At 36.3% G+C, this 27865-nt stretch overlaps 3 protein-coding genes across 3 annotated transcripts; 2 read left to right on the top strand and 1 right to left on the bottom strand.

The window, feature by feature from the left end:
* Positions 1-7025: 7025 nt before the first annotated feature.
* On the bottom strand, positions 7026-27648 carry LOC136814879 (DNA polymerase delta subunit 3-like). Its single transcript, XM_067071304.1, has 14 exons — positions 27451-27648; positions 24693-24748; positions 23706-23796; positions 23521-23560; positions 23062-23129; positions 22641-22917; positions 21913-22043; positions 21115-21257; positions 20837-20870; positions 9669-9712; positions 9126-9223; positions 8646-8756; positions 7962-8090; positions 7026-7476 (listed from the first exon to the last, which is right to left on the bottom strand). The coding sequence occupies exons 1-14, from the start codon at positions 27514-27516 to the stop codon at positions 7277-7279; spliced, it is 1488 nt and encodes a 495-aa protein (XP_066927405.1). The 5' UTR covers positions 27517-27648; the 3' UTR covers positions 7026-7276.
* On the top strand, positions 10284-13926 carry LOC136814836 (golgin subfamily A member 6-like protein 22). The gene is made up of 7 exons (XM_067071263.1): positions 10284-10803; positions 11061-11195; positions 11513-11704; positions 12153-12536; positions 12778-12873; positions 13169-13231; positions 13660-13926. The coding sequence occupies exons 1-7, from the start codon at positions 10675-10677 to the stop codon at positions 13855-13857; spliced, it is 1197 nt and encodes a 398-aa protein (XP_066927364.1). The 5' UTR covers positions 10284-10674; the 3' UTR covers positions 13858-13926.
* On the top strand, positions 16250-20541 carry LOC136814880 (uncharacterized). Its single transcript, XM_067071305.1, has 8 exons — positions 16250-16495; positions 17144-17290; positions 17790-17969; positions 18298-18852; positions 19199-19312; positions 19669-19764; positions 19967-20029; positions 20273-20541. Exons 1-8 carry the CDS (start codon positions 16250-16252, stop codon positions 20477-20479), a joined length of 1608 nt encoding a protein of 535 aa, XP_066927406.1. The 3' UTR covers positions 20480-20541.
* Positions 27649-27865: the final 217 nt, after the last annotated feature.

Raw genomic sequence — 27865 nt, 5'->3', positions numbered from 1 at the left:
ATGGCTATCACTATTGAGCTGGATTAGTTATAGACTCACGGTTTTTTTTATAAAACGCGGGAAAGATAGTACTTTAGTTTGACACATGGTAGCCTTTTCGATAATATAAGGGCCGTCTTTAAATTAAATCAAGAAAAAAGAAGAAATTTCGATTTTTCGGCACTTTCCTGAAATTTTTATCAGGACTACCATATACCGTTGGAAAGCTAAGGGTTTCAGCTTTTCATTGGTAAAATTTGTTTTTAGCTATCATTTCCAGCTCATTAGCGATAGGCTAAAGTTTAACAGTCATCGGGCCGATTTTCAGACCGCGCCAGCAAAACTCCTCACGCCCCGCCACGTGGAAGGCTAGAATTCACCCGCCATCTTTAATGTTTCTCGGTGCTGTCCAAAGGTCATTTCTTGGTTGCGCGTGGTAGGGAGGCAATTCCTTGAAAAGGTGGTTTTTTTGTGGTTTGAAAATGGAATAACTTTGGAACTACTTAATCAATTTTAACAAATGACCCCTCATTTTTCTCACAAAGGTAAGGACTTTCAAATAAAATTGGTTTGGTTTTCAAAAGTTGTGTTGTTGTCAAAGTCCAGAAATAAATCAGCCATTCCAAGATTTGACCAATCACAATCATTTCTCCACAAGTTAGAGCCGTTGGCGGACGACCCACGGCATGGCCCGAACATGTTTGGGCCTCTTGATTAATACTTTTTAAAAATGGCCCGCACGGGCCCGCGCAGTTTCGGACCATGTGCGGGCCAGATTTTTGAAAACTTGCTACGATCGCGCGTGTAATTTCAGGACCCAATATTTATATTTTAAATTCCTTATTTTAGCACGACCCTCAACATGGCCTGAGAATTCTCGGGCCTCTTCGGGCCATGTTCAAGCCGAGAGACCCTATCAATTCTTTTGGCCCGAACTTGACCCGAATCATTCGGGCCACGTTCGGGCCACGTTCGGGCTACGACTGTTCAACCTATACCTTTGTGCCTGTGTCAGAAGATTCCATTGATTAATCCAGCTTGTCCAGTCATAATGAAATTAAAATGTGAAAATGACGTTGAAAATGTGTGAAAATGTTAATTTTAATTTATTTCATCGCGTTTCATCCAGTTCATCTTGCTAAATAAACTTAACAAACTCCTCGTGGACCACGCTTCAAAGTTTAAAACCAGGACCAGTTTAATAATAATAGCAAATATTTAAGTGAAATCAAGTTTTTCTAGAGAAAAAATGCAGTCCTGAAATTACACGCGGGTTTAAATCATGATTTCAAAAGCTAGCCCGCGTGTGGCCCGCGTGAAGCCCGCCTGCGGCCCGAAAACTCGGGCCATGCTCGGGCCATCCTCGGGCTTCATGCGCATTCCAATAAAAGTTTTGGCCCGAGAATTCTCGGGCCATGTCGAGGGTCGTATTTTAGCAAACAAATTTAAAAATCTTCATCTTTATTCAAATATATATTGTTCAAATATAAAAGTTAATCATCTATTTTCCAATTTTAAGTTAGGAAAATTATTAAAAAGAATGATTTGAATCTTACATAATATGGTCTTCTTTTTATTCTTTATCCCGTTCCCTTTTCTCGTGGTCTTCTCCTATTCGAAGCAGAATTTTTCTGGATCGTTTTTTGTACTGTTATACCGTGAGTGGTCCTAAATCCGACAGCCCTGCCTAATTCCGACCCCCCAAATAAAGTTATGAAAAAAAATTCTATGTTTACAAACACTCCTTCTCCAAGTTGAACGAAAAACTATTGCAAGAATTCTCAAAGCAAATCCAAAACATCTAACAAGATGGCTATAATGTCAAAATGTCAATAATGTAATTAATGTAATTAAAAAGTGTGAGTTGTAAACGTCTGAATGTAATTACCTTTTATTATCATTTATGATGTTTGACATTTTGCAAAAAAAATTTCGTATAAGAAGCAATTATTGTTAATTATTTGGTTCAACTGGTTTACTGTATCAAACTTCCCAGTTTAGTTGACACTTTGGTATTTTCGTTGCGTCACAGCAAAAGGTTTTTTTTATTTTAGTTTGTATCTTTGAAAGACCACGTCGGATTTAGGCAGGGCTGTCGGATTTAGGACCACTCACGGTACAACTTTGTGAATCAAACTGGTATTTGGAACTTTGAATTTGCCTAATTAATGAAAAAATTTAACAATGGATGATGATAAACCAGGAAAAGTAAATAAAATTAAATTCAATTGTAAATACATGGTCCAAACAAAATGTTCGGGCCGATTCAATAATACTTTTTTGTGGCCCGAGCATGGTCCGAACAGGCCCGAACATGTTCGGGCCATGCCGTGGGTCGTGTTGGCTTGGCGGTAAGGATTGTATATTTCTATTTCTATTTCTATTTGGGCTGAGTTGCAGGAGGCTTTGAGGCCTATTTTCGCAACTATAGACACTTTCAATGAGCGCCTGTCAGCACCTTGGACTGACTACCCGATTCCCCTCACATGGCATGGGTTGACCCGGACGAAGGTTCAATGAAACACAGTTTTTCCAAAGTTGCCTCTTGTCAGCTTGGTAAAACCCGTGTGTTTTCATTATGTAAACGAAAGTACTTACACATAGTCGTGACGTCGAGAAAGTCAAAACGGTAGAGAACATCGTAAATTCCTTGTCAATTAAGTAGTATAAAAAAACGAATCAATCGTAAACGGCATAAGAGGTTTCGTTTTCCCAAAGGAGAATTAAAAACGGCACATTACATTTAATGCGTGAGTGACTTTTTAAGCTATAAAAGTTGAATACCAGGCGACTGTATTCGAAAAACTTAATGTCAAAATGACTTATGGAATGAATTTGGCATACATTTGCATCTATTTTAGATAGACTATATTTGGCAGTCAGGCAAATCCTTAATGGGTTTCCCCCCGGGGGAGGATACTAGGGTTGCGATCTGGCGAGGGGGGGGGGTGCCGCCCGATATTCGACCCTCAAACCCTTAACGGGACTAAAAAGGAGAAAACAAAGGAAAATTTTGTGAATTTTCCGACCCTTACCGGGACTTTACCCAAAAAAGGTACCTTTAAGGGTGGCACATACCCCAAGGGGTTTTCCCGACCCTGTGCAAATGAGCTAGAACGTGTCAGGCAAATACGCCAATTTCAACTTTAAAGTGAAAACGGGGGGAATGAAGATGAACGAGGCTTTCATTTTTTCTTTACAAGATTCTTCATTCTTTAAATGTAATCAAAGTCTTTGATTTAATAAGGATTGTGCCCATTGAAAGAAATTCCACCCATTCAATCTTTTTTATATCATATAGAATACTATTCAGTGATACCTAACAATCCTAAATACACCCCTGCATCAAATTCATCGTATTCTCTTCCCAAAGATTAGACTTACTTGCTTCACTGCTAACAAAAGCGACTGACAATCCGTTGATTTCAATACTTTGAAAGTTCAAGTTCAAATAATGTTTTTACTTTCTTTTTATTCAGGAAAAACGGATCAAATGAAGCGGAGACGATTTGTCAATATCACAATCATTGCGGACTGCTCTCACTAAACTCAAGAAGTGTCCGAGTTACATTGTTATATGTATGAAGCAATTATCTCATCTATGTTGAAATCTAGATTGTTTTTTGTGCTTATCTCATCAATTAGTGTACGTTGTTTCTTGTCACCGTAACTTCGGCAGTTTATCTACCGACTTTGGAGCGACTGTCAATTTGACTATAGTTTCAAGCCTAAAAATCTACAGTACCATTGATCTTCTAACAGTCATATGAATGATAATACTATTAAATTTTTCTTCTTTATTTAGTTACCGATTGTTACCATTATGAGCTGTTCAGGGAGAGCGTGATGCTTGAGAGTCGTGAAGAAGAAAATAAGAACCACCTTTTTTATTAAATTTAACAATTCATAAAATAATATACGTTACGAAATACATAAAACATTAAAAAAAGTGGCGAAAATTAAAAATGAGGTCACGAATCATTACAATCAAGTTATAATAGAATAGAGACTGTAACTTCGTTGGTCTTTCTTTTCTTTCTGGGCGTTCTTTTCATTCTCTCGCGCACACGCACCACTGTCTCAATGCCGCCCCGGTGGAGCTTTTTCCTTCAGTGTGGATGAAAATTCCACCGGATCTCTGACACATAGGTATTCCCCAGAAGGTTTCCAGATTCTTGCCTTCGCCAACGAATGTGTATCATTATGATATTACGACAGTGGAAAATGTGGAAAATATACGTATCATCTGGATAAATGATATTGCAATTGTGTTTATGAAAATGACTGAAATGAAAAAGAAAAAAAGAAAATAGCACGAGAGAAGAATTGTTGTGATTCATCCAATCTAGACCACTGGAGACCTAGTAATAAGCATGGAGTGGCAAGATCAGGGTTCTGAACCATTGTTATCTCACAATGCCCGTATTCTAAGTTTCGTATGTTCCGCATCGCAAATCGAAAGTCTGAAAATTCCTTCGCCAAAGTTTTTTGAAAAAAGGGCCATTCGCGAAATTTTTGAACAGAAAAAAAACATCTGTAAACCTGGGGAATAGCGAAATTTAAAACAAAACATCTGTAAACCCGGGATCGTAACATTTAAAGTAAAATACACCCCCGTCTCCTTAAAGTAAAATGTAAGACTTATACACCCCTGTCTCGGTGAAGTTTTGAAATCTACCAGGAGGACTATGAAAAAGGTAAAATACACCGTTAGTATCGTTATAAGCATCTTTCAGCCTTTTCAAGCCCTCGACCGAAGCATCTCCGAGCCTGTCAAAATTTTACCCGATGAAAGTTCCCATTTCTCAATGCTCTTTATTTCTACTTGGCCTTCATATATCCCTATCTCATTAAATGGAAATTTAAGGTAGTTAAAAGGCAAACCGTAACGAAATTCTCACGTCCTTTCTAAGTAAAAATTACATCGAATGGAAAAACATCGAAACATTATAAAGATATTTTTGCAGCTTGAACTCAAAGGAAAATCGAACTAAACTCGCTAAAAGGTGGAAAGTTTCACCCCTTGTCCCGGTGGTAATAAGCGTCACTGAGACAATATGATGTACCGTTTCCCCAATCTTCCCGTATTCATGAAAACTCTTTAACAGACATGCGGGACATGTGAGACAGGGGTGTGTTTCTTTTCGTAAAATTAGTCAGAAAACCATGTCATCGTATTGGCGAATAAAAGCCATAAATAAAAGTCTCACCTGTCGTTCATAATTGACATAATTCTGTAACTTTTTTGTTACATTGTTTTAATTGATTTTCAGTTCATTTATTCCCAAGATAATTACTTCGCACTTTTAACGACTTTAAAATCAACAATCATCGTTCGTTACAATTCATTGCACATCGTGTTTTAGACGATTCCAATTTCAGATAACTTGAGCTCCACCGCAGATGATTGAAAAAGTCAATTCTTCGTGTGCTTCAACTTCACAAACTTCGCCAATCCTGGTGGTGATAAGATTTATATGAGAGTAATCGTCACGAAAAGCGCTAATAAAATATCGAAAAATGGAGATTCCCAAGATTGGCGAAGGTATCTTAAATCTTGGTTTAAAAAAATCTCTTTGATCTTTCTTTTTTTTCTTTTGTTAATTGCTTACGTCATTGATGACTTGCAAGATATTTCTCATGATGAAAACACACGGGTTTTACCAAGCTGCTTGTCTAAAACTATTTTTGCAAGTCTAAAAAAGCCTTATGCAACTTTAAATGAATATCATCATAACGCAGGTGACATTTAGTTTCAGCTATGACTAGTTATTTAATATACTTACCTGTTCAAAATGACTACAGAAGGAGGAAAATGAAATGAAGTGCACTGGGTAAAAAAGTCTTCAACACTTCGCCATTTTGAGAATTTGTAACAAAAATGTTTTTCTTTCTCATCTCCAGTAGGGATATAGGACTTCACAACCAGCTACCTAGTAGAAAGGAGAACAAAGGAAATCTATTCGGTAAGAGCTAAAAAATACAAGTGACAGATTTGATTTAATACTTTCTGTCAATCAAAGTACGTCCTAGTCTCCTCAGAAAAGCGCTGACATCATCGTACAAGCTGTTTTAGACGTCGTCCGTTACCTGATCCTTATTGCCGGTGTAATAATTTTCGATTAAGTCAGTCTCAGGGGACGTCTTAACACGCACACATGAAAAAAAGCGAATATCAGATTACTCTTTTTACTTGATTTGATTTGATTTCTCATTTCATACAATGTTTTGTGTATATTGTATGTTATATATAACATTTGGAAACAAACTTTCTATTTGATATTTTAAACGGCTTAGGAAGAGCACACACCGATCGGCGAAAACGTTTTGCTGGTGTTCTCATTATGCCGTTAAAGAAGAAAAAAAAGGAAGCGATCACCACCAGGAAAATTCGCGACCTCGAAAAAGTTACAAATCGAGTCAATAGTCTTTGCAGTGCTCCCATAGAAGACGAGGTATCAACAGAATATCATCTTCTGCAAAACAAAAAATCACTACGTCAAGTTTTTCAAGAACAAAACCATGATGCGGTTAAAAACTCGGGAGCTTTCCAACAGCCAGTAACAGCGATGAACAATTTCAGTGTTCCTGAATCTAGACAGTGTGCTACTGTTTTACAAACATTGCCAATGAAGGAGAAAGAAGATTTAAAGACAGTCTATGATCTATTCACAGATCCTACTGGTTTAATGTCTTTCCATAATTTTGAGCGAGCTTTACGTTTCTTACGATTTAAATTTCAGCAAAAACAACTTTTAGAAGCTCTGAGAAGCCTGCTTGACGACGGTTGCTACAGTAAACTAAATTTCAATACCTTTTGCGCATGCGTAACGACCCTGGGTAATGAATGGAGGGACTTCAGAAAAGAGATTGATTGCGGTTTTAAAAAATTCGATTTCGAAAGTAAAGGACGGATTACACTACAGAATTTAAAGTTCTTGAACAAAAGACATTCGCTTGGATTGACCAATCAAGAGTTGTCCGAAATGTTGAATGAAGTTGATTCGGACGGGGATGGGGTAATCAAAGAAGAGGAATTCATCAAATTCATGTCTCGTTTGCATCTTTTTACATAGAAATGGATATTCATTTAATATTTTGTAATATTTATGGGTTATAATATGCCTTCATGCATTTTCTAACTTTAAAAGCTATTAGATTGGTCAAAATACATAGCATCAAATATTTGTGTTGAGATTCTTCCAGATTCATCTAATAAATTCAGTAACGAAAAGGATAAAACTAATCTCTATCTCTAGCCAAAGCGTTGCTTTACGAAAGTTTCTACACAGCCCAATCATTTTGTCTTTTTCTTGAAAAAGCTGCCAATGTTTGCTTGTTTCTTTGGTCCTTTCGAATGAGCTTTAGCTTTGTTTTCAAGTTCTTTACTAACATTTTTCGGTTTTTCTTCTTCCTTCGACTTTTCCAATTTCTTTGTTTCTTCGACTTCATTTTCACTCTCAGAGTATGATTCGCTTTCGTATACCTTCTGCGTGACTGTGGGAGAGAAAGTGAGATGAGAGGCTTAGGCTACCATTTCATTAATACAGAAAATTTACTAACTTCAATGTCGAATTCATTACTCAGGTATGCTCCTATTGTTACGAGAAATATATAAAAGCTTACAAAACCTCGTAACTCGCCAATCTTTCCACAAAAGTTATACTTTGTTTTAATCGTGGTATAAATGAGGCCTTTGTACGCAATGAAGTTGTAGCCGAGACGAATATTGGGCTCATCCATAAATGTCCGTACATGGGGGGGGTGGAGAATATAGTGTCCGGAAGAAAGAAAAATCTACAAAATTTGATCTGTCCGGGGGGTAATTTGCTCGGTTTGAGGGTTATTTTGCTTGTCCTGGGGGTTCAGACCTGCTGTCCGGGGGGTCAAAATTCACAATGTCCGGGAAGTTAAATTTCTAAAAAATGTTATATCCCCCACCCCCCATCTTCAAATGTTTTCTGGAAAAGCCCATTTCTTACCCATGAACCCTTCTTCGTCTTGGTATTGCTTGTTTTTCATGACCTTTCTTCGTTTACGTCGCTTGGGTGTGGCTTCTTGTTTTTGTTTTGGTAGAGGTGATTCTTTTGGGGTGTCTTCTGCTTCTTCTTCTGGTAGAAAGGAAAGATACAAACGTGTATAGGACATTTCACAGTCGAAATGAACTATGGTTAATTAGGACAAACGCGCTGTAATAACGATTTTCTGTTGGTCTGAATTTTTGGAAGTTTTTGCGTCTAGCCAACAGGAACCTTTTATGAAGTCGCAACCAGTCCTGATAACCCATGATTCATTTCGACTGTGAAATGGCCTATAGAAACTTATGTATAGAAAATCTCAGAGAAACTCGAACACAGTCCCTTACTTTTCGATGATTCTGACAGCGCTTATCAATATCCATCAGTAAAATTAAAAAATGATTCATTTATGCAATTTGTTAGGAAATTGAAAGGGGGTAATCTAAAAAAGTTATTTGACGAAGGACCCCCTCTCCCGAATCATTTCATAAACACATATGAACTTAAAGTGGAGAAAAGAAAAGAAATTTCTAAGGTTAAGTTGAGAGTGACTTCAAACGACCGGGAGTTTAGCCGCCAGCAGGAGGGTCTCACATCCCCTGCCGGAGATTTCTGGCTTGGTTTTAAAGAAAAAGATTTCCTACAAACCTTTCTGTTCGGTTTCGTCAACTTCCATTTTCGGAGGCGGTGAAGGCGATTTCTCTTTCTTTCTTCGTTTCGTTTTCTGCTTTTTCACTGGTTCGGGTGTTGGTGCAACCACTGAAAATAAAAAGGTTTTAAATGGTAATAGAGGCTGCCCCGAAAAGAATGATCGATTTTCAAAATGTTTTTCAATACTGTTTTTGATGCTGGTGCATGAAGAAAAATCTAACGCTTGATTATTCTATTTGAAAATTCAGCCGCAAGTCTAGTCTCGCTTTATATTACCTCGAAATTTACCATAACCAACTTTGGCGTATTAGCGAAATCATATCTCGTAAAATTATTTAAGGTCTCTCATTGAATAAAACTATGCAAAATCTTCGAGAGTGAAACCGGGAAAATTAAAAAACACAGACTGCGGGCTTCATTTCGTAAAAATTCGCAAAATCCGTAAAAGCATAGCAATGAAAGACAATGCTTTTTTACCATCGACTTCCTCATCTTCTTCATCTTCAATTTCGAAATCATATTTTTTCTTTTTTGTTTCTTGTTTCACGCTCTCTTCGCCTTTCTTTGTGTCTGACCTGGAAAATAAAAAAAAACACATTTACATCGATAGGGCTACTTACGTATACTGAAAGATGCCGAAAAATCGGTCGACTCCAAAATATAAAGGGATTTTTCCCTTTCACGGTACATACCACAAGAGTAAAGGATTAGGCCTCTGAACATCTTCTAACGAACAAGTTTTTGTATAGTCCAGTTGAGTCCCTATAATTCGAACCCACAATGGGAACACAAACTTGTTCGAGTTAAGGAAATTTCGTGTTATGAAGTGCAGTTTATAAGGTATTGTTAACTGAAGGGGCGAGAAAACTTGTCCGAGTTAAGGAGACATTCGAGTTATAGAGGTTCGAGTTAAAGGGATTCCTACTGTATATCTAATAGATGAATTTCATGGTAACGCGCCCAGAAAATGAGTGCTCTAGTTTTCAATATCCAAAAGCTGATGTGTATCTTGGTACTCACTTTTCTTTGTTATTCTTTGTCTTCGATAAGAAATTTTCGAAATCCTGAATGAAAAATATAAGAAAATTCTTGATCAATATATAAGTGAAAAAAGATACTCTGAAATCTATCCAAATCAAAAAAAAAACTACATTCCAAGGGAAAAAAAATTCTTTGGGAGTACTTAATAGACTTTAACTGTAAATAATAATAGAACTTTAAATCCCCACTCATTCAAAATAAGATTGGCATTTAGTCTCTTCATTTTATCTACACTGGCTAACATAATCTCATTCACTCAGTTCAAATTTGTTACTCTTCAAAATATTGAATACAAAATTTTTATAAATTTTCCTAATCACGATATCATGTTGAATAATTAAAGCCAGACCAAACTCAAACATGAATTGCATCATTCTTATTCTTTTGTTCCCTCGCATCCATTGAAACGTAGAGCTGCACGATTTATGCTGGAGGTTTCAGTAATTACACCCGTGTCATAGACATCCCCTATCCCGTTGCGATTTCGATAGAAATTTCCATCCACATTGTGTTCCACCGGGAATAGGGGGTGATAGGGGTGTACTCTTCAACATGACATTGTACTTAGGAAAATTTCTATCAGCTCTTTGACACGTTGATTGGCTGGGTTTATCGTAACTTTTGCCAAGGAAGACAACACAGTGCGAACTCGTTGATCAAACATTGCAAGAGCTTCTTTTAACGTACCAAACAACATCTTGGTTTGGTGAGAACCTTTTTATTATGTCAGAATGAAGGGGCGTGGATATCGCGAGGTTACAATGTAAAGAGGGCCTTAAACAGCCGAATGGAATTAAAAATGTCAAATAAACAACGTCATAAATGACGAAAAAATATCTGACGTCAATTTTTGAAAACACTCGAAAATGCGTTTTGTGGATTATTTGGAAGTTCAATAGGAGTTTATCCAAGGAGAAGTAGTGTCCACTGTAGGATTTTATTGAATAAGATTGTTACTTAAATATTGCACAATTTATCGACAAAGATGATTTCTGACGAAGCGACATCGTTTGACGAACCGATTTACTCGAAAGAATCGAACAATTCGAATAACGTTAGGATCGATACGATAGAAATTGGAAAGCTAACGAAGCAGTTAAATGTGCGAAAACTGGTAGGTAGATTCACGAGGGTGACAAATTAATTTGATACAGTATTATGATAAATATTTTTTCCGAGCTTTAAGTAAGTTATGCAGGAAAGTAAAAAGCTCTTCAAAAGATTTTTTCGGAAATTCATGGAAAAATGAATTTTGAAGGACCTCTTTGAGAATTCCATTGAACATATATTACATATATGACATAATATTGATCAGCCTCTATTGAATCATGAAGCAGGTATCAAAATCCAGTTTTCGATTGTCCGTTGTAGCTCTTGTTAAAAGAACGAAACAAGCGTAGAGAAGAGTCAGTGAAAAGCAAGAAACTTGTTGAGGAGTTGAACACAAAAGATATTCAAGTTCAAAAATATCAAGATGACGTGCAGGAGAAAAACTCAAAAATTAAGGTATGCGTTCTACTAAAAATTTCAGTCCTAAATTTCAACTGAATATAAGAATTTTCTATACTTTAGCTACTTTAGGGGAGAAACTTTTGCGAGAATTCTAGACTTACACGAATCAAGCTTACAAAAATATTTGCTTAAAATATTTGATTCGTCAACTTTTTTTAGACCACATTTATATTCTTTCGCGGGAGGCTCTTTCGCTTATAAGTTATTTCCAAGGTAGTAATTATCCTCGTTATGAAGCCACAGAAAGCAACGATCTATCAAAAACGAGGCTGCATAATAATGATAAATCAGTCTTACATTTTACATTGTAGCGTCTTGAAACGAAAATCAAGACAATTCTTGGTGAAAAGAGAAGACAAGAGGAATTTTACCGAAACGAATTGAGCAAACATGAAACATTTTTAGCAGAATTTCAAACAAAATTGACATCAGAATTGAAAGAGAAAGATGATCAATTGAAATTTGCCCACGAAGCTTCGAAGAGGAGTGATTCGAGAGTAAAGGTGAGATATTTCAATGTTGGTTTTATTTGTCATAAGAAAAAGAGTCAAATTAAAAAAGTTTTTGATTTGAGAGGTGTGTCCCATTGTCGCTTTGTACACATCCCTATATATGCAGTGATTCTCATAAGCTAGGAGTCTTATTTAGGCCCGGCGAACGGTGAATTTCGCCGGTCCAAGGCACGAGAAAAATAATTATTCACCGGTGTAAAAGTTCGGTTCGCCGCCTCAAGCCCTTAAAGCTATAGAATACACTGGGCCTGATCAGGGTTCGCATGTCTAGAATCTAGAATTCCCAGCCTATGAAAAATAAAGCAAACCTCTGCAAGGGCAGGAATTTCCTTATAGTAAATACTGTCCTGGGAGAAGGTCTGTTCCGTTACAAGGAAGGCTAATAAAATTTTTAGGTCGTTATTTTCTAACTTTCTCATGGTATGAAATATATCTTTAGGAGCTCGAAGACATTCTCAACAAGAAGAAGGGCGAAGTAATAAACTATCAACAAAATATTGAGAAACTTCGAAAAAGTTTGAAATTCAAAGAAGAAATTGTCAAAAAACAAAATCAGATTACAAAGGAGCATTTGAAAAAACTCGAATTGAATTCCCAAGAGTTGAAAAACAAAGACGAAGCTATTGAAGAAAACAATAGAATTCTGAAGCGAATGGAAGACGTTCTTCAAACACAAGATGACATCATCGTAGCAAAAGATGATGTTATTAATGAGATGCATGACGTTATTCAAGGGCGCGATGACGTCATTAAAGATAAAAATGATTTGCTGCAGACGAAAGACGAATTGCTGAAGGAAAAGGAGGAAATTATTGAAAAACATGTGAGGTTTATTGCTTTCAAAATTTCTAAATATTTCGAAATTTTACATGATCATCATCATGAACATGGAAAAAAGAGCCGTGAAAACATAATAAGTATCTTATCGAAATTTTTGAACGATTATAAATATTGTTTTAAATAGAGACCTTAGGTTTAGAAGACTTTGTTTATTGAAGGGGTCAGACGACTTGTTCGAGTTAAGGAGACATTCGTTGAAACATACATCTTATTATCTTTAATAGACGGAAGAATTGACAAAACAAGCCACCGCCTTAGAAGATACAAACGTCAAATTACATGGTTTGGAAGAGACGTTGACTGTTGTACAAAAGCAAAAAGTAAGAAATCTGATTCCTTCTCATAGCTATAGTGTTACTTTCGGAATTCTTGTCTTTTTTGAGAGCGTCTCAACTCAACCCATTATTGTAATAGTAATTTTTTTCAAAGCTGTTTTCTAAAGACGGCTATTCAAAACATTAAAGAAAATATTTATTTTTTTGCTTGAATTAATTGATTTTGGCTGTAGACAAAAAACAGCCCCCCTGCCAGTTGTTACGGCACTGCAATCTAATGTTAAAAACTACGTTCGGTAAGCAACCAAAGTTGACTCCGTCCCATTTCTTTTACTTTTAGTGTGATCTAGATGATGACAACCAAAATTTGAAAAACATGATCGAAGGACTTCAAGGACAATTTGTGAGTAGTATAAACTTATCCTGAACAAAACAATCTTGACCTTATATTTTCTTACAACGAATTACGTCCAGCGGTAGATCTTTTTCAAATGAATTACGTCCAGTTGGAAGACAGAAATATAAATATTGCGATGTTTTACGGCCTAAAGTGACAGCGGTAGATCTTTTTTAAATGAGGATGAAATTACTGTGTACTTTACATTATGGTAAAATTTTAAAGTTTTTTTCATAATGGGATATTTTATGATTAATGTTCAGTACGGCAATGTGATATTTCTTCGCGCATGGAACGTACTCACTCTAAAAGTCATGGCTCCGTAAAACAGGTGTGCAATGGACGATCTGTTATTATATGTTAGAGCCCTGTTTACCTTCTCCAAAATAAGATTTTATTTTTCCGCTTTCGGTTCAATTTTTCTTTATCCACAGGAATCACTTGACGCACAAATCCTTGCATTGGAAACGAAAAAAAGCGGCAAAGGTGGATGTAGCGCTTTTAGCTGCTTTGCAAATTGCTTTACACGCCGCAAAAATAAGAAAACGAACAACGAAAACAATAATGACGGAAAAACCAGCGATAAACAAGAAGACATCGTAGATAATGCTGGCCCCTCGTGGAGTATCTAGAGCCTTTATTTACAGTATTTATAGTATAAAATATTTTTAATTTATATTTAATAGGAATTTTTAATAATTAATTTACGCTAATTGTTTTCCTTCTTTCTTGTGTTCTCTTCTATTTTCAAATACACGGGAAAAGATTTCATGATATAAAGCTTGGCGGCACAGCAAATTTTTTTTCCGTAAGCGGCCCAAGCCCTGAATTAGTGGTCAAAGACCTGAATTACCGGCCCAAGACCTGAATTACCCGCCCAAGACCTGCGAAACTTTGCGATTTTTGAGACTTGCTTTTTTTAAATATGACGATAAATGATCCGTTATTCCTACTCTTTATTAATGTATTCTACCCTACTAGTTTTTTTTTAACTTTTCCGGACGATAATTCAGCTCTTGGGCGACATGGATTCTAAAATCAGGGCAAAAAAGCAAGTTCCAGTCACAAAGTTTCGCAGGTCTTGCACCGGTAATTCAGGTCTGGGGCCGTTAAATCGGGGCTTGGGTCGATTACAGAAAAAAAATTTGCGGCGGCACAGACAAAACTGTAAGGGGAGCAGTATGTAAAGAATCAACAATTTAAAAGGTTGGGTTCTATCAAAATGATTGATAGCATCGGATAGAGCATAAAATTCTGAGCAAAAAAATATACTACACATTTTCTTATAAGCAACCAGGTTGCGAAGCCGGTTTCTTAAGGCCCGAGACCTGAAATCTTTTATATTACTATCTCGTTAAAGAAAATCTTTCTAGATAATCTAAGCATGGGAAATGATAGCCCTTGACCCAATAAGCATAAATATGGTATAATATCTGGGGCAGCCAAAGCAATTTTTTCAGAAAATAAGCTAGCTGGTATGCTAAGCAAACCCAGCCCTGACCCGAAAATTGGAGGAGTTGCTTATGAAAAAATGTGCACTACAACAGCTCCATTTCAGACATACAAATAGCTACTGATTAAACTTTACATACCGAAATTCGACTGCCAGATATCTCTAAAAGGGATGGTTTCGATCATGTTTCCGTCAAAAAAGTACGATCTAGTTGTTTTCAACAAACCCGAATTCAAGTCTCTTTTCTTATCTTCGAAATAAAAAAGACAAAATCAAGAAACAATTGACTGTAGGGTACAAAAATTAAGAAAATTAAAAATTGGTGCATGATTTTCATGATTATATGAGTTCATAAATACGGTGAAAAATAATCAAAATTAAAAATGGGTTTTTTAACCAAAATTTCAATCAAAAAAGATAAACGTTTGAAAAAAGAAATAACCGCTATAATTGCAAATTTGGAAATATGTTTTACTAGATTCTGCTCTCTAGCAATTTGATTTGAAGTTTTACAATCAGTACCATTTCCATCAATGCAGGAAGGTTAGTTCGCTAAACTGGAAGATATGAGCCCTCCGAATGCATTCGGGATGGGTCCTACCCACGAAGGAGTAGGAATCACGGCGCTGACAAACTCTGCGACTTGACAGACGCGAGCCATGGCGTATACCACGACACTCGAACGACACTGGGAGAGCGATGCTCACGCGAGGCCGAACTTTGTGAGTGCCAAGGAACGTCACAATGTCTGTCTAATCTAACCACACTCTTGTATCAGAGTAATGGTACCGAATTCCCCTCACATGGCATGGGTTGACCCGGGCGAAGGTATATTCACTTGTCAAGTAGAGACACGGTGGGTATCGAACTCGGGCCTCCCAGGCGGGAGTCAAGAATGATAACCACTATACCACTACGCCTACGACAAACTGGAAGGACATTGTTTACACAGCATTTTTAAACAAACGAAGGAAAACTTTTTTCATCATTCCGCATCGCGTAGACCCTTTTATCTAAAACAGTTTTCGTGCAAAAATTGAAAATGACCGACTTGCGATATAGTCTAGCCGTCAATTACAGTAAGATGACTTGCGTAGCTCAATGGTAATCATTAGGTAATGTTTTTTTTGCATTACGAGTTGATCACGTGACCAAAGTAACCATGGAAACCATCAAAACAAACCAACATAAAATATCAAATAAAAAAATGGAAGAGTTGACGTCAAATAGTCAAAAGTGCAACATGTGACGTCAATTTAAAATTTTGAACCAATGAAATTTGAGATTCACTTGAGCAAGTTTTAGTTGTTTTCGACGAGAAGAAGAGGATAGCAGTGTTGGAGTAGTGTGTTAACTTCAGCAGAATTTGGACCGATATTTTGGATATTATTTTTCATCGAATCATTATTTCATTGGTTAGATTAAAGACACAGATTGGATATCAATTTATCCTTGCTGAGGATTCGTAGAAGGTTCAAGAATATTTTTATCATTAATCGCATCGTAGAGAATCGTCCAAAAGCATATCGACTTAGATTTATAAACCGATTATTGATCGAAATCACGCGGTCATGGCGTCCGCCTCTGAGACAGCGCTAAAGCCAAAGGCATCAAGTCAGATGCAAGCCCGAACTGCCACCATGATTCTCAAACATCATGATTCAACTATTATACACAGCCGAGAGTCTGTTCAATTACAACAGAAGGCATCCAATGGCCTTCGACCACGTGATGCAAGTCATTCATCGGAATTGTGCCTTAAGGCAAGAGGGAAGCGTGTGGAGCAATTAGAGGCTCATTTAAAGGACCACAGAGAGGTAATTAGTTTCTTTACTCTAATCTTTTATCATATATAATATTATTAATCTCGTTTTGCAGTAATAATAACAATAACAATAACATATATTTTAAGTGGCATGCTCTGAAAAATCCTAAAGCTTTTAGGCAGCTGAAGAATTGTTTCCACAAAGGGCCACTATGAACAGAACAAGAACTGGGCAAATCGAACAAAACAGAGAACGACTTAAATTAAATTATATAACCAAAAAAAAAATGAGTTTTAGCTTTGTCGAGGTATTTCTCCCTCTTAAGCTTTCTCTTGCTGGATCTATCGATTCCTTTAGTTTACTTTGTTTCAAATCTTATCAAATTCTCAAACATAATTGTCTTTAGGCGTATGAATTAGTTTTTTCTTAGCAATTTCTGAAATCTGAGACAAAAATTGTATCCCAAAAATAAGAAAATTAAAGACCTGGCTATTTAGAGCACAACAAGGGACAGCTTAAAATATTTTCAAAAACTAATAAACGAGCGGGGTCTTAATAAGGTTGAAAAAAAATCAAAAAAGCAACAGTCGGGCGGGGGGGGGGGGGGGTTTAGTTTATTAACTAATGAAAATTATTAATCTTGATAAAAAAATGAAAGTGTAATTTTTCCTGACAAGCTTCTGACCTATTTTCTTGTAGGTTATTATTCGACAACGACAAAAGGCGAAAGAATACGCCTGCGAGGTGAAAGCAAAGAATGTTCTGATTGAAGATTTGAGAAACAGTCTCAAAGACAAAAATAAAGATGTAAAGACAGTTCGCCGTGAACAACTCTCACATATTGAGGTGCGTAATCATTCGAGTTAGGTATTATTTAGACGGCCGGTCTCTTGTCGTGTCGAATTCAAAGAAGGGAATAAAAATTTGAATTAAGTTCAGCAAAACAGCGAAAAGTATGAAAACTAAACACCCTACTATGCAAACACACGCATAAAACACGTGAAGTATTTTCCCCTTATTAAGCAAAATAGCACCCAACTATCTTCCTTCTTTCAAAATTTGAAAAAGCATGCACTATTTAATACTACACAACTTTATAGCTTTCCTATGCAATTGCCCTGCCGATGATATGCTTTTAAGCCTAGAAATCTAAGCTAGTTTGATTTAGTGACTAGGATAAATCTGATGGTACAAAGTTGTGTCTGAATAACTAGTATTCCAAAGCAAACTTAAAATCCGTCAATATAAAAAATCTTCAAAGCACCGAAAACGCTATATAGCCATTAGCCTTGTGAATACGGGCTTAGTTAACTAGGCCAATATGCTTTTTACTTTATGTTTATAGAGTTTACAAGATGATATAGCAAGATTAAAGACAAATGAATCGGAATACAAAAGTATTCTGAAGGAACAAAGTCAGTTCATGGTGGAGTTCCAAAAGGAATTGACTTCAGGAATATCCGCACACGCCCAACAAATTAAAGAGGCACGAGAGGCTGAAGCAAAAAGCTCCAAGCGAGCCGAGGTAAATAGTTAACACAATTCTGTTTGATTTGCATGATTTTTGATCTGTAGTCATGATCGTAACCATAATGGAAATGAAGTCGATCAATCCAGATTGTCAACTAACCAATCAGCTTTGTTTACGCATACGTCTATAATCTATCATGCTAGGCGACTAAATTTAGAATAGAGATATAATGGAATTTGATAGTATGACATATACAAACCAATATTACCCCGTAACCTTTATCGTATTATCATATAACACTTATATTACTGTATTACACAGATTATAAACGACTATCCTGGCTATCTTATTGAGAGATAATTTTACCATTTTATTTTCGTAGGAATTGGAGGCTATGCTTCAAGAACACAAGACCGATAGTCTTTTACGAATACAAAGTTTTGAGCGTGCTATTAAGGAGAGAGATGCCTGGGCGGAAGTCTTCGAAAATGATAAAAATCGGAAAATCTCCAACTTGAAAGAGGAGCTATATTCGAACAAAAAATCTATTGAGGATTTAAGATTATCTCTTGAACGGGAGAAGTCTAAAAATAAACACCAATCGGACAAATTCGAAAAAGCCATGAAAGCTAAAAATGATGAAATAAGTCTATTGAATGAACGTATAGAGGCAATCGTTCCTAAAGAATTGGAATTGCTTAAACGTGAAAGGAACATCGAACCGAGAGAAAAGAAGTGTCAACAAACGGAGGCATTGATGAGAAGCATGGTCAGCTCTTTTAAGGCTCAGGAGACCAACTTGGAGGCCAGAGAAACACAAGTCATTGGACTACTAAACGTGTTGGAATCGAAAAATAAAACCATTACCGATACCAACGCAACGGTCCGACATTATCAAGTCGCTCTTGCCAGGCGCGACAACACAGTTGAGTCTCAAGTAAGCTTTGACTTCTATTTTGATAGCTTTTTTGGTAGTATCTTAACAATCAAAGATTCAGAGCCACCGGAATCGGTCCGGGAATTGACATCCAATAATAACTTATTCCGTTAAAAACTGAAGGCATCATATATCTCGAAATAGAACTAAATAGTAAACTCCATTGCCTGAAAGATATCGCGCTGTATTTTGAAAAGATCTGAATCTGTATAAATTGCCGGGTTTAAAAAATCATAATAATGTAGAATAATTAAATGTGCATCCAGTTTCACCTCAATAGAAATGTGTAGCTTTTCTAAGGTTGCAACGAGACCTAAACTTATTTCTCTCTTCTATACTTCTCTAGAAAGTGGAGATTTCCAAACAAGAAGCGTCTTTGAAAGATGCCAATACTAAATTGCGAGGCCTTCAGTATGAACTGAAGCGGGCAGAAGAAAAGGATGTCGTGATCGAACAACAGGTAAGCGAAAGTTCTAACACCACTGATCTCTAACTTCTTGACTGGATCGAAGATGTCACATAAATAAGTGTTCTTTTTTCACGATAACTATTCATGTCTGCGTTTACAACAGAACAATTCACGAAAATTTAACGATAACAGAAGAAAACATAATGCTGCTTTAGGTAGGAAAAATCAAACAACTCTCGTAAGACTTTTTGTAAGGGAAAATGGTCAGTTTAGTCTTCCAAAGAAACAATGCAATGACCTCTATATATTCTTGCTAGAGATCTGATTTCAGGTTGTTTACATTTGTTTACATTCAGAATAATAGTAACTACCACGTTGATTTAAGCCTTCTTACACTTTCTTTCTAGAAAGCTGAAATCACAAGACAAAAGTCTACCCTCAAACTGGCCAATGAAAAATTGGGCGAACTCGAAGTTACCATTACTAATATTGAACAGGATAAGGTACGAACAGTTTTCTTCTCTAAGACGAACGAATGAATGAATGAATGAATGAATGAATGAATGAATGAATGAACAAATAATGAGAACTACCTTGAGGGAGTTTTAGACTTTTCAATGCAGATAAACTCCGTACCCAAACATTTCTCATTTTCTGTATTTCTAAGACAAAGTGCACAAATCAATATCATTTATTTTTTTGTAGGCTAAACTTGTTAACGACAACGCAGAGCTTCAAAGCTCATTTACAACACTTAACCAGAAATATGTAAGTAAATCGAAATAATTATTTCTATCAAGATTTATTTAAATGTTTTCGAAAGATCATACTCTTCACAACGACTAGAACGTTATAATAACCCTTTCTCTAGCGTGAAAATTAAGGAATTGAACCCTCTCTACTTATGCTATGAACGTTCAAAGTTAGTTCATAAAATATCGTCCCTTTTGGATGACCTGCTCGTTGATTTTTTCGAACTTATTATATTTCTAAACATTTCTTTTTTAACAGAAAAAACTGGCTATCAGCGTCGGTGTGTTCGAAGAAGAAGGGGATAGCAGCGAAGAAGATTCAAAATCATCAAAATCCAAAACCAAGAATAAAGGCGGGTGGTTCCGTTGTTTTGGCGGAATGCTCTGCGGTCGAAAAAGCCGCCCTAAAAAAGACCAAGCTGAAGGTCTGCAAAATTCTGCGCCTGGTACTTCTACCAGCACTTAAATCTTTTTTTTATAGCCTAATGTATAAATTCCTTTATTTCATTTTCCTAAATATATTTACAAATCCACTCAAAAAGAAAGCTTCAGATTTATTTTTTCGCCAAATGTTAGTACTTACGTTGTATTTTTTCAGGTTAAACTTAAGTGAAATCTACGGCAAAATTCGATTCAGCACTGGAAATATTCTAACCAATTCCCAAACATTTAACCTGTAATTCCAAAATAACCCACGAAAAAACATAGATACTATACGTAGATATCTTCATGCTTTCGACTTATTTCAGTACTTGTATACACTCTCACAATCGATACATTTTTTATTCTTACATTCAAGATAAAGAAAAGAAAGAAAGCTTACGTCTTCATCGTCGCTTCCTTGCATAACAACTTTCCTGGAAAAAACAAAGAGATGATTTTTAAGTATGCAAAAGCCTGGATATACACGAAGACGATGGTTGAGCATACTAAAGAATCCTAGACACGTTTTCACAATGGCAAGTTAAGGGGATAAAAAGTGAAGTTAATACATCTCTCATTCGGGCAACATTAGAAACTTTTTGAACCTTAAGGGTTATCTTTAAGCTCAACTTCACTCGAAAGATGTTTCGCGAGAGATATCTCTAGTAAATTTTAAACCTCTTTTTGGATGGTTTCTTAGTGACCTTTTCGTCTTTTTCCTGTTTCTTTTCATTTTTCTTGTTGTTGTTATGATCGTCATTCAAAAAGGGGTCTTCTTCCTTCTCCGTCTCTTCATCCAGTTGTTTTGAACTTTCTGCTACCTGTTAGAATGTAAAATATAGGGAAGTACACGTGGTAATAAAATCATTTCGTCCGAGTTCAGTGCAGAGAACCATATAAAACAGGTATATCATTCAAGGTAGGTGCTTCAAGACCGCCTCTATTTTCTTTAGATTTTTGTAATACGTCTTGAGAAAAGTCTTTCAAATTTGCTGACACGATTATCCTTCATGATATTGTGCAGTCAAATGTCTGTAATGTTTGCAATCAGACAAAAACAACGATTGATGAGAGTAAAACCGAAACTTCAAATCATGTACTATGTTCAGTTCTTTGTTTTTATGTGCTGCCCTTTGAGCTTTATTTTTCATTTATTAATTTCGCATAGCGAAAGTATTAAGGCTTGGGGACACGAGAAGTTTTTTTCGCGTTGGTGCAATGCAATATGCTCCATCCCACCAACACAAGAAAAAAGTGCGTGTCCCATGGTTTCTTTTTTTGTTTCATGAGACAAAAAGTGAGGGAAATACCCAAAAGACAAGCTGATTTTGTCCCTGAGAGAAAAGTGAGATTTTACTTTTATTGGTAGAAAGATAGACACGAGAAAGTGTTTCAGGTTGGTGGGATGGATCATGTTGCATCGCACCAGCATGAAAAAACTTCTGTGTCCCCAAGCCTTTATGATTTCCCACTGACCTCTTTTGTAGTTTCTTCCTTGATAATCTTCTTCGGTTTCACTTTAGAGAAGGCGTTTGCAATGCTTGACTTATTTTCTTTCTTAGGAGCAGGTTTTTTGACGTCAGTTTCGGGTTTTGTATTCTTCTTCTCTGCAAAAAAACAAACAAACATTTTATTGGTATCAATTTCACGAGGATACATCTGGAGTAAAAATGTAAATCAGAAGTCATTCCACTTTTCTGTTCTTCCAGTTCCTCCCCCTAAACAATTTCTTGCTTTGTCAGCAATTTTTCTTGCCCCAGTGATACGATCTTGAACGTTCATCTGTGGGCTTATCTGAAATTCCAATGGCGCTTTGGCAGCCTTCCATGCTTAGCATGTAGGAAGAAAATTTCGACATCAGATATCAAGAATAATAGCGGGCAAACAAACAGTCGCGTGGTAGGTCGACTAAAATTCGGGCAAACTGGGGAGGCAGTTTTAGTGGATTTTGATTTTGGTGCCCCCTATTAAAAGTAAAAATCTTTGTAAAAGTTATGCGAGCGGAGCCAGCACGAAAATTTTGGGGTATTTTCACTCTTTTTGGCCGAAAACTGCAATATCTAAGGTGTAAAAGAGCAAAGGGGCGCCGAAATTAGTAATCAAAGGTGTCTTTTTGCGGTCTTTGTATTTCGGCGCCCCTCAAAAAAACCGTACGCTGCGGGGGGGGGGCACTGCCCCCTGCCACCACGCTACTGCGAACAAACCTGTCGATTTCTTTTCACCAAAGAAAAGTGATGCTTGTGTCTCTTTGCCAGGTGGTTTCTTCTTCTCTTGAACTGTTGATGAACTTGTTGTTGAAGTTGTACTCCCAGCTTTTTGTTTCTTATCTGAACCATTCTTTGAGACCACCTGTTGAACAGGGACTGAAGGTATAGTGGTATCTCGTCGTGTAAAATTGCACTGGATAGCACTGTAATTATGTAAATCGTGTATTGAACTTTTAACCAAGTCGCAATCTGACGAGTAGAGTGTATCGAAATTCTAAAACAGAAAAGTGTTTAACTGTTAATGTTTATAGGGCATACTTCGCAATCTTAATCCTTCTCCATCATGTAAAACTTGGGAAAATCTTTGTTTCAAAAGTTTCAAGATTGTTTGAAGAAAATAACTTTATTAATAACATACCTTGAGCTTTGATTTTTGGATGCTATAAATATGGCAAGTGACTACAGAATCGAATTTCCCTTTGATTTCTAAAATATAAAAGCCAAACAGAGTGAGAATTAGAATCAGGAGTGTGAGAAAGAGAGATAATTCTTATGATGAACGGGACAGCGTTCACTAATTCTACTTGATAGTTTGAAAAATAGGATTTCTTACAAGATTAAAGATACCATTTAAAGGTACATAAAAGTAATAAAATGTAAACATTTCGCAAACCACGTGTCATTAAAGAGAACTATTAAAATCACGTGTCCAAAACAAACTTTTAAGACAATTGAACAATCAAAATTAGCCATATATGGTTTGATTTTTTATTTTGACATGTGACATTTGTTTTGATTTTGTATCCCGCTGCATACGGTTTGTTTACAGAGTTCGTCAGTACTTTTATGTCCCTTTAATCAATTCCAGATATTTTACCTTCTAATGAATTTTTCTTCACAAGTGTGAATCGAAAGCTCTGAAAAATAAATAAACACAAGATTTTATTAAAAGAAGTTTTACGTCAGCCAACCCTTCTAAAGAAGAACAACTAAAAGCAGTGAGTTAGACATCTTGCTATAGTAAAATATTACGAAAGTACTAAAAGGTAAACATTTTCAAACCTCAGTTTCATCAATTTTCTTTATACCGCCAATAAAATAAACAACTTCAAATTCTTCTGCTTTCTTCTCATTCAAATATTCTTCAAGCAACCTAGAAAACAATAATCAAGTCATAAATATCATATACTGAAAGTTGATGAATTGAGTCAGGGATGACATAAAGTATGAGTAAAATAAGAAAGTAAAGTGAGGAAAGATCCAACTAAATGTTCTTAAGTAAAACTTTTTTTAATGCCACGTTACATTTTAGCTTGTTCCCACAATCTGTATATTTAGAAGGCTAGGTGGAAAAAAATTTTAAGGATATTTAATCTTTTTAAGGAATCTTTTTTGGATTTTCATGGTTTAAAAAGGATAAAATCCTGACTTTTTTGACTAACCCCTAAAAGAACTTCAGAATGGTCAAAAACGACCTTTAATAAGGTTAGCACATACCCCCAACTGTTTCTAAATAGTGAAGCAGGCAAAGGTGGCCTTAGAAAAGAAGGGTCAAGTAATAAGGGTGGGGTAGATTTTCAAAAGGAGAGATAGGGTTGATAGAAGATTGTAATGATGTCATTACAGCTTGTCAAGATTCCATTTTTTTAAGTTAAACTATCTATAAGCACTGTTTTTAGTACAAAAGTATTATTAATCACGAATAGTAGAATTTATTCTTGCAAAGGTACTGAAAAATGTGAGTTTTCTCTGGGATAGGCAAAGTTTGCAAAAAAGGGAAGGGTAAATTTATAAAGGGAAGGGAGACTCATCTTGACACTGTCCTGCATCTACCCAGTACTAGTATTATATTGTTGCCCGTACTTATTATTGCTTCCCTAGAAATGATTTTTTACCCCACTAGATGATAGGAAGGGCAAAAAAACATAAATGAAAAATCTCGAATTGAAAATGGACCAATAAAAACAAGACAATGTAACATATCTACATTATTAAAGATGGCAAAGTTTGAAAACTCAAAAAATGTAACAAAATAATAATGCAACCTACTGTTTAGATCTGTTGGTTTGGATACAAAGAGTCATGCTCAAGAATTTGTAAGTGACCTAAAAATAATGGTTCAAAAATGAAGTAAGCCTTATTCCAAGCTCCTATTTAAAGTAAATATTTTCAATTTTTTTTTTGTGCATCTAACTCTGACATATAACTTTGATATGGAATGTTTTAAGTCTATAAGTGAACCTCGTTGATGAGCTTTCTAAACTTACCTTTATATAACTAAAATTTTGAACCATCATGCACTAAACTTATTTCATCCATTCAAAAGTTCTAAGCCTGGATTTATGTTCTAAAGATGAAACACAACATAACATAATCTTGGAGTGCTGCCTAACTCATATATAGTCAGACTATTGCAGAGTTTAAAAGTGTCTGCACTCTATTTCTCTGTTTTAATTTTAAGTTGGTCTAATGTTGACATACCTCATCTTATTCCTATTTAAATAATATCATCCTGATGAGACTAGCATCATAGTAGGAAGGATCCCAAAATGATACATGATATGTGCCGGTCATGCACATCAGGAGTTGCAATAACAAAGGTTATAGGATTATTAGAAGAGTGTTAGTGGATTGAATTTTGTTGAAAAAAAACTGAGTGTAAAGGTATTAAATTTGTGTGAATTCTCAAGCTTGGATGTCAAAAAAAAAGTGGTTTGAACCATCTTTGGAGATAATATTGTTTTGAGGCATGCTTACTAGCGGTCAGAGAGAAAAAAACTTTTTTAATCAGTGATTCCAACCTACCTTTTAATCCTATCTATAAATAGGGTGTCAGAACTAGATGAGGAATGTTGACACTAGACCAACTTACGGTAGTTCATTCATGTAGTTTTTTTTGCTCACAAACTGTGTCATTCAGTGTCATTCAAACTCTACCGTACTTTAAAGTTGCACCAGACTATATTCTAGATGCTTTGTATGTCTTATGTAAGAATTCTTTTCTAAACTTTTTTGAGTCTGGACAGGGGGGTACCGTAACTTGGTCTAATGTCAACATCCCTCCTCTAATTCCGACACCCTTTATATCAGCTGAAATTGATAGAAAGGTTGAAAACTGTTTTTCTTGGCTTAGTGGTCACAGAGGAATAATCCTTTTTCAATCAGTGATTCAAGCTTTCATATTATTCCTGTCTCTAAAGAAGGGTGTCGGAATTAGACGAGAGATGTCGATATATTAGACCAACTTACGGTACACAGTTACCGTCAACTGCTCTAACTTGGGACTATCTGACAAAACATGGGACAGCAATTCGGCCACCATTTCACCGAACCTCAAAAGCCATTTGATTTGAGTTAATAAATGTTGTATTAAGAAATACACGATTTCTCTTTCGCAGCCATCGAGTAGGCTTTTAAATCAAATTTTGAGGCTACGTTGAAAAAACAGAAGAAAATCTTAAATATCAACCACAATAATTCACCAAAAAGTTATTCAAACTACTGACAGGCGTCCACCTACAGGGACAAGCACTTTTCTAGAAGGGGCCAACTTAGGACTTACCATTTAGTGAATTATAATGGTTTTTCTAAAAAGACCACTTTTTGTAAAATTCTAAAATGTCCTTTCCTGTGGTAACTAATCCAAAATATGAAAAAAATCTGTAGTGGAGCACACACGAATGTCTGGAACGAAGAAGACCAAATTAATGGCAAAACAATGGAGCGTTTGACGTGTCACTTGCACGGTAAGTTACACACGTAACTTACCGCGGCAGGTGCACTTAGGCGGCAGGTGGTCTAATTCTCCAATCAGCGTCCGGTCAAAACAGGTGGAGCACCCCTTATAACCTGTTATAGTCTGTCTTAAAAAGGCTGAAACTTTGTACAGTATATGTTTATCAAAAAAAAAAAAGGTGAGGAATTCTGGATTGACATTTTGATTGTGAGCTAGTTTGGGCCATTCCAGAATTTGTCTGTAACAGGGGGGCGGACGACACAGGATTTCCGAGGGCAAAAGTTTTCACCAAAATACGAAATTTCCAAGGTGAGAGAAGAAAATGTATGAATTTCCAAGGCAATTGAGTTACAAAAGGCAAAAAATAGCCTGGGAATCCAAGCTCATAATCTTAGAAAAAACAAAAAATACCTCACCTCACAAAGTTAAGATTATAGAGCTTGGTGCAGGTAGATTAGTCTGATACAGAATGTTATAAACAGTCTGTGTGTGAACCCTTGTTGACAGACTTTCTGAACTTTGGAAACCCAGCAGGCAAACACACATAATTAACTTACCATAAAAACTTTTTCACAAGCTCTGAAAGACTTTCAAAACTACTAAAAACAACATCAAAACATCAGCCACATGTATTTAGACTTCCAGCCAACAGCCATTTTGTTTCGAAATGAATATATGTTTTCATTTTCATTTGTTTTCTAGATAATACGCCGAAAGCTGGCCAATCAGGCCGAACCTGCATTGCAGGGAAAAATCTCCCTGCAGGCGAGTTACCTGCGCCAAGCGTTAAACAAGCAGCAAAAATATCATAAACTAGACTGTGAACTTTGTCAAAGTTTAACGCTTGGATTCCCAGGCCCAGGCCAGGCAGGCTAGGCAAAAAAGAGTAGAATTTCCCTTGCATTTTGTAAAAGTACATGGATTTTTATTGGAATTTCCGATCACCACTGGAAAAAAAAATTATTTCTGAGGTTAGAAAAAAATAAAAATGCACGTCGTCCGCCGGGGGGTAGACTAACAAAAATTTTCTGGAATGGCCATTTGGAGGAAAAGTGAACAATAATAACTTACAATTTTGCCTTCATCGTTTAGAAACTCATCAATGTTGTCAAGAACCATTCTGTCCTCGGCATTCATGATTGCTATTTAAAATGTTTTAAAATCCTTTCTAAATCTTTTTTGACGCAGGACCAGGACAGGAGCAGAGAGACAACAGAATTTTTTGCTCCACTGCTAAGGTACCATTTTAAGTGTTTACAAATTTTTCGCGCCGTATTTTCAGCTTCCCGCGTTTTTTCTAGAGTCGGGGCGTCTCTCGCCGCCCGACCGGGGCGGGAGGGCTCGGAAATCCCGAGTAGTTAACTCTTTGCCGAGTTGAAAACCGGCGGTAATTCAGCTGGAAATATCTTCAATCATGAAACTTAAACTAAAATCTATATTTTTCTGGAAAGTAAATGTTCTTATTTTTCGGTGGAAACAGCTAAGG

This window comes from Clytia hemisphaerica, unplaced genomic scaffold (genome assembly GCF_902728285.1).
Source record: "Clytia hemisphaerica strain Z4C2 unplaced genomic scaffold, Clytia hemisphaerica genome assembly, whole genome shotgun sequence".
In the NCBI taxonomy this organism is placed as follows: Eukaryota; Metazoa; Cnidaria; class Hydrozoa; order Leptothecata; family Clytiidae; genus Clytia; species Clytia hemisphaerica.
The sequence above is the reverse complement of the archived record's forward strand: the minus strand, read 5'-3'. Positions and strand labels throughout refer to the sequence as shown.

Coding starts and splice junctions, on each gene's coding strand:
- LOC136814836 (XM_067071263.1), top strand. CDS start 10,675: ATGATTTCTGACGAAGCGACATCGTTTGACGAACCGATTTACTCGAAA. Junction 10,804..11,060: donor AGTTAAATGTGCGAAAACTG/GTAGGTAGATTC, acceptor TGTCCGTTGTAG/CTCTTGTTAAAAGAACGAAA. Junction 13,232..13,659: donor AAGGACTTCAAGGACAATTT/GTGAGTAGTATA, acceptor CTTTATCCACAG/GAATCACTTGACGCACAAAT.
- LOC136814880 (XM_067071305.1), top strand. CDS start 16,250: ATGGCGTCCGCCTCTGAGACAGCGCTAAAGCCAAAGGCATCAAGTCAG. Junction 17,291..17,789: donor AACAACTCTCACATATTGAG/GTGCGTAATCAT, acceptor TTATGTTTATAG/AGTTTACAAGATGATATAGC. Junction 18,853..19,198: donor ACAACACAGTTGAGTCTCAA/GTAAGCTTTGAC, acceptor ATACTTCTCTAG/AAAGTGGAGATTTCCAAACA.
- LOC136814879 (XM_067071304.1), bottom strand. CDS start 27,516: ATGAATGCCGAGGACAGAATGGTTCTTGACAACATTGATGAGTTTCTA. Junction 23,797..24,692: donor CAAACCAACAGATCTAAACA/GTAGGTTGCATT, acceptor ATTGTTTTCTAG/GTTGCTTGAAGAATATTTGA. Junction 7,477..7,961: donor AGACGAAGAAGGGTTCATGG/GTAAGAAATGGG, acceptor TCTCTCCCACAG/TCACGCAGAAGGTATACGAA.